General features: G+C 41.3%; 1 protein-coding gene across 1 annotated transcript; it reads right to left on the reverse strand.

Moving 5' to 3' along the window:
• Positions 1-4,189: 4,189 nt before the first annotated feature.
• On the reverse strand, positions 4,190-5,517 carry GJE1 (gap junction protein epsilon 1). The gene is given in 4 exon segments (XM_035899871.1): positions 4,190-4,585; positions 4,974-5,024; positions 5,027-5,175; positions 5,385-5,517. Coding segments are annotated over 4 exon segments (729 nt in total).
• Between the last annotated feature and the right edge of the window lie 1,552 nt (positions 5,518-7,069).

Consider the following 7,069-nt stretch of genomic DNA (forward strand, 5'->3'; position numbering starts at 1 on the left):
TGGCCCTGGGTCTGGGGGGCCCAGCGGCAGCGCCCGCACCAGCCCTTCTCTGCCCCTTCCTTTGGCGCGCCAGCCTCGAGAGCCGTGCAGGCCTTACCCGTGGAGGTGGAGCTGCATGTAAAATTCCTTTTTTGGGTTGAAAATTCCCTTGGGCTGCCCCAAGGCGCAGCAGAGGTGCAGGAGGCCTTCCAGCTCTGGACCGGGCCTCGGCTCCTGGGCGTCTGCCCTTCGTCCTGCTGCCGCTCCCTGGAGAAGGGTTGTGCGACCGGCGGCCTGGTTAATTCAGGCCAGTTAATTCGGGCCGTCACCAGCCCGGGCTGTTTCCCGGCGGCTGTCAGCAAGCCCGCCAGCCCTGGGAAGTACATCTCCCAGGATCACCACTTCCCAGATAACTTTTCCTCAGAGGCACCTCCAGGGATTTCCCCTTTTGCTGAGAGGGGGTACGAACAGCAAAAGAAATGGGGACAGTTGAAGCAAACTGGTTTCAAATGGATCTCACAAATTGCAATATAAGTTACTTTGGTGTCTGTCATCTTCTCGTTTGACAGCATAGTTAAATGATTCTTTAATTTCTTTTACATGGCCCTGTTTCCAGACTTCCTCCTGGGCTGCTTGCAAGGCAGGAGAATGTCAGTGCTCCAGGGCATAAAGAGAGATGCCTGTTGGAGGGAGGCACAGGTAGGAGAGGTGGCTGCATTGTCTCATTGCTATCACGGGAGAGTGCTGAAAAGAGAACAAAAGGGGGGTGATGGCTGGACGGAAGGAAGAAAAGAAAGGAACAGAACAAGACGTGGTTATAGGACTGGGATGTTGTGGTGGTGTACTAGCAGTTGGCTGGCCCAGAGCAACTATGCCTTTGATGTAAAGGCAATCGCGTCACTTACTGGGTGTATTTAGCTTGTTTCAGTGAAGATGATGGAGGGAACAATTACAGTTCTTTGTTAAGTGAGAACTGAAATGAGCATGATGTCTGGCTAGAGACAAAACTGACTGCAAACGCATGAGCTGGGGATTGCTGTGAGTGCTTTCTCTGAAAATGAGGTGGTTAGAGTATGCTGGAAAACAATGAAAAAGTCAAAGAAGCACTTATCATGTGACCCTGATGTACGCAACAAAAATACTTCCTACTGTGTTCTGGGAGAGAGGACTTCGTATTTGCTGTGTGAAGAAATAGAGTTGAATCAAAGAAACCCCAAGTGTATGATATAATTCCTTTCATAAAGGCAAAAAAAGCCTTCAGGATCATCTCAAATATTTGCTAAGCATTTGAACTAAAATCAGTGCAACACTGAGAAATGTTATGTTATTTATCTGAGAGGGAGTTAGGGTGGAAGGAAGCTGATGGCAAGCAATGTAAAGGAGGATAAAAGCAGTGGGATTTTGGAAGACTAGGAGAAAGAAAAGTTTAGAGACATCTGAGAATACAATGAGTGCCAAGAAAACAAATGGCAAATATAGGAAAGAGAGGTGTTGACAACCATGGGGAAATGGTTTCTTCACATGGACATAATATCTCCATCAGCATGTTCTAGAAACTAATGACAGAATCAGTCACAGAAAAACATTTGTGCTAAAAGGCAATAATGCACATTTTGTTTTTAAATTAAAATCTTGAAACTGAGGAATTTGACAGTTTTAATTCCACAGGAAATGCATCTGATTTGGAAGAAGAACACATTTTGTTATGTTCCAGATTTTGACCACCAAGGGAGAGGGCATGGTGATGGGTAATACAGCTCCTAGAGTCCCCCCAGGGGTCCTCAGGTGGTCCTGTGCCAGTCCTGGTTCTGCAAGGCTCTTGACAGTAAGAGGGAAGACCCCGAGGGGCTGGGGGTTTTAGCACTCCTCCAACCTTTCTGAAGTGTTTTGAAGTTTACAGAAGAAGAACAACAAGAAATGGAAATATTAAGCGCCAGAGAAAATACTGACAGGGTTGTGATGAAGTTATTTTATTATTATACAAACATCTGATCAAGTGTGATTTGAGTACAGTTGATGACAACTGTACCTAGCACATGGTTACTTCCATGTTATTTTACTAATTCAAATGTGAATTATTGACTTACTTATTTCCATGAATCTACTTACTCGACTGTATCTAGCACATGGAAGTAAATTCTTCCTTTTAGTGGTAATATATACATTGCATTTTATTTATAAATAAAAAGATTTTTTTTGCCTGAGATTACAAGTTTCAATTGCAAAGAGTAATTCCAGATGGATACCAATGTATACAACAAAAAATTAAGCAACTAAGGCATGTGGTATATTATGCAAAAAAGAAGTTAGCACAGTGATTCTTATTCCACTTGTAATGCTTGCAAATATCAAATAACTAGTTTAATATTGCACAAATCCGGTGGTGTTGGGTGGACATATATTTAAAACAACATGTAACTTACCTCCATAGGGAAAAAATAACACAACGTTAATGCTTTAATACAGTGAATGTATTGAAATTCATCATCTTGCTCTTGATCAGCATATTAAAAAAATAACACATCTTGTTGTGACCCACTTCAATTTAAAAGAAGCAATCAAATCAAGACAACTAAATAATGCAGTTCCATTTATGTAACGATGCTACTTATGTGGGTGAGGATTACAAACTCTTATAACCCAACCTTGTTTGAGACTGCTTAACTAACAGCTGGTGCTAAAAGATTTTGTAGTAATTTTTCCAAAATTTTCCAAATATTCCTGAAAGGACCCGCCTGAACGCTGTCACTGGGATCTCAACTTTTTATGCCTTTATCTGAATGTTGCCCATACTGTGTTTTTTGACATAATTTAAACTTAATTCAAGAAGCAAAGATGTTCTTCCCTTCAGCATTACAGGCCTCAGACTGTGTCCAAAGATGCTGACAGATTCCTTTTGACTTTGCCGGTTCCTGGATCACTGTTAAGTAGTGATGGGTCTGAGTCACCTGTTTCACTGAGATTCAGAACAGGAATTGTTCAATTTAGTAGCCATAGAAAATTATGAAAGGGGAGGAAACTTTCCTTCTTTTTTTTCCTTAGAAATTGAGGATATTTGAAAAAACAAATGGAAAATAACTTAATTGTTATGATTGCAATTTGTATATATTTTATACAGGAAGCCTTTCTTTCCACCTTTCTTTCCAGTTCTGAAATCTGCTTTTTTCCATTGCCTCACTTCAGCACCAGGAATAAAATAACTTCTAAGTTTAAGATGTCTGTTAGTCCTTAAGAAGAAACCGCCCCACACGGAAACATCTGATACCTATATAAAGTTCAAGACCTAACCTCCCCAAAATACACTTATTGCAGGGAATAATTATAGTATGCAGTCTTCTTTTCAACTGTTATTCTAGCAACTTTAGCCAGAGCAGTAAGAAGTTAGATGCAATGCAGACACCAAAAAATTCTGTGGGCCGAATTCTTCAGCCACGCACGAGCAAAACTCTCACTGAAATCAAGGCATGACTGGACCCAGAAAAGGCTTTTCTCGGAGTTTTTCTTTTGACACTTTTAAGCCTCTTATGCAAAGCTAAGTCATAAAGCTCTTTTACTCCTTCAAAATCTGATCATACTAAATTGGTAAAAATCTCCTACATTGTAAGCCAGGCACAAAGAGCACCGTGCTAGTCTTTCACTTTGCAAAGGAGAGTCGCAGCTAGCAGGTGACAGGAGCTGGACTGCTGCGAAGTAAGCTGGTATCGATGGATTTGTCACCGCAGCCTAACCAGGACTCTCTGCCCCTGGGGTCTGAGATGCGGGTTGCAACAGTGGCACTGCTTGGGAAAATGTTTGGATGCTTTCTTGTACCCAGAGATTATCCGCCGTTACTGCTTGATTCTCAAGCCACAGAAACATGTTAAGAAATTGGGAATAGTTTTTCCTGGCAGGTCGATAACCTTACTAGCTCCAATTGCATGTGTTCAGAAGAGCTGTGAATAAAAATACATATATAAAACCTCCTTCTCACACGCAGACACTCCTCTGGAGGCAAAGCTGTTGTATGTGGCAGGTCATGAAAACATGTTGCTCTTGTGAATCTTACTGCCCCTGGTCTTTACATGGAAACAAAGATTATCCACATAATGTGGTGGTTTTTAGATGAGGAGTAAGTGTCAGATGGCTACGCTGCAGCAGTAATCATGAGCTTGAAATCATTGTTACAAAACTGCAGGTGGACAGGGTGGTAAATGACTAGGAATGATTGACATCACTGAGTTTTTAAGAAACCCAGCCTTCTACATGAGATCTCAAAAAATGTAGCAACGCACAAGACCACTGTAATCACAGTAAATTTGTACATTGCAATAAGAAAAATTCTCTTTTCAAAGTGCTCTGGCAGCATGCACCGGGTAACGTTAAACTGTTTTTCAAGTGCTCCCACATCGCACACATAGATTGCGTTCACTTTGAAACCAAAGAGCTGAATCTGAAGCAAAAAAGCCTCAGCTTCAAGGATAATCCTTAAGAAAACAGAGGAGATTAAAAAAATGGTGTAGAATGACTTTTGGAGGGTCTCTTTCTGTTTGATGCTCTTACAGGCAGCATAAAGGTGAAAAAAGGCTCCGGGTACCAGTGCAATCACCATCTGTAACGCCCAGAATACCTAACCTGTAGCAGAAACGTAGTTGCCAGATCATTTACAACTGCATTGGGACAGCTAAAACACGCACATATTGGAACATTTTGCAAGTTTTTAATATATACCAAATGTATAAACACTTAGATGACAATAAAGGTAAAAATCAACATTTTGTTTTAATTTGAAAAGTTCAGTTGGTTTCTGAAATGTGAGGATTTCTATCTTAAGCAAGATAGAAAGCACAGCTCCATATTTAATCACAGGTGAAAGGTTATTAAAAGGAAAATATTGATGGAAAAGCTAAGTCATAATTAGCCCAATCAGTTACTACGTCTCATATGGAATAATTATGCTTAATTTATGCAGTTTATTTTCTTAACAATGGATTTCTGCAGTAAAAGAAGAGAATAACCTGAGGAGTTATAGGCCTGAACTGGTTGTAACAGGGAAGATTAACCTCTCTGTCTTATCTGGCTCACGGCTGAAATGCAAGGCCTCATTTCCATGGACAGCAAAGCCCAAAACACCAAGGGAAAACAGACAAACTGAGCCAAAGAGGAGAGTGTGGGATTGGCCAATTACTGTTGGTGGCCTGAGCTGCAAATCACAGGGTTATTCAACATGTAAAGCAAAAATGAACAGCGTTATTGTTGGAGGCCTACTTGCTCTTTTGCATTATCCAAAATATTTATTTTATTCTACTTGTTTTAAAAGGAGAGAGTTTGCCTATGAAGGCTGCAGTAGCTTTCTAACAAAATAATGGCTTAGAACACTTTATTGTTGCTAGTAATTTTATATAAACAATCATTTGTCTAGCACTTACCAGTTAATTTATTTGTGTTTATCTGTTGCAGGATGCACCAGGTGGAGCTGAACGCTTGAACCAAAAGTCCATTGATTTTGCTGTTGTATGGATTTACATCATGGTGATGGTGAAGTAAGGACCGCCGTGCCATCATCAAACCTAATGATAATTATTCTTGCAAATTAAATTTCAGCTGCTGGGTGCTCCCCTGCCCCGCTGTCTTACGCCAGCTTTTCACCCCAGCCTCAGGCTACCTGCTGTATTGACCATCACACCGGCCTCTCTCCCACCCCAGTCCTGGTCACGGTTCTGGCCCTGGCTGGGGGCTGCTGCCGGTGGGAGGAGCAGGACCCCCTGAGCCAGGGCATAACAGCAGCCTCCTGGGCTGCTAACAGGTTCAATTTACATCATCTAGAGCTTAATAACTCTATTTTTAACTAAGTCAAATAAAAAGTAAGGATGCAACTGAACTTGGAAGCTGTAGGTCCAAGATTCTGAATTCAAAGAAATAACAGCAATTGAATTAAATAATATGAATCCACTCCAATATTGCTACAAATGACTTAATGGCAATAATTGCTGAGAATAATTTTCCAGCATACTTCCTATGCGCAGCTGAAAGAACTCCAGAAGAGCCATGCATGGGAGCTCATGCATGCACCAGTCACTCCTGCTGCAGGGACGTACCCCAACAGGTTAGTCAGAACCTAGTGGGAGTTTTATGAGAAGGTGGGGAGAGGAAGGATGGAGGTAGGAAACCAGAGGAGGGGAAGTCATTCAGTCGCTGCTGTGTGGTAGCTTATTCAGTGTTCTGAAGAGGATGCATAGGAAAGTGAAATCCAGCCACCAAATCCAAAGAGGGGCATTGACTCTTTTGCCTCTAAACTCATGAGAGAGCCTCCCTTGTAATTGGTCGCAGCGTGACTTGGAGCTGATGTAACCAAAATTATTGCCCCGTCTGTGACGTATGCTGGCAGGCATGGAAACATAGGCAGGAGGAGGGAAGGGAGGGGAATCAGGGTTCATTTTCATGCGTGGATTTGGCTGCTGTGGCTCCAACAGGTAGCACAGTGACTATGTTAATGGCATGGTTAGAATAACTGTTGTAAGGCATTGGAACACCCTTTATAAGGGCAACCTGCCCTGCATCTGCTGAAGCAGCGAGATTACAAAGAAGGTGAAAAGCACTTCAATAAGTGTGCATTATTTACTACAGCTCCTTTTTCAGGCAGTTAATTAAATGTCCGTTTATCTCCTGGAGGACTGTAAAAGGTGCTGTATTAGTAGCACTGAGTCTGGGTTTCTAAACGTTTTTTTAATGCAACCTGCTGCTCCACTGTGTAGAGGGAATGCTTAGGTTTGTATGTATTGGATGAACTGAAAGCAATAATATCTCACAGTGGTATGTGATCCGCAATAAAATACTGCGGTTCTCAGGACGTGTGACTAACCCTCACAAAAAAGCAATAATTGTGATTACAGTGAATTGCTTTTCTTCTGCTCGTAATACGTATGGAGTTTAATTATTGTCTGAAAGCTATTTTTAATGTTCCCACAAAACTATAATATTACTGAATTAACTCAGTATGCTGGACAGATGTTTAATGTCAGTAATATTTTAATAATTTAATTCTTTTAAAATGTGAATTGCTATTGAAAACCTATTGTTGGATGTACTTCAAAGAATACTTGTATTGGTGTTT

Source organism: Egretta garzetta, unplaced genomic scaffold (genome assembly GCF_000687185.1).
Source record: "Egretta garzetta isolate BGI_Z169 unplaced genomic scaffold, ASM68718v1 scaffold397, whole genome shotgun sequence".
In the NCBI taxonomy this organism is placed as follows: Eukaryota; Metazoa; Chordata; class Aves; order Pelecaniformes; family Ardeidae; genus Egretta; species Egretta garzetta.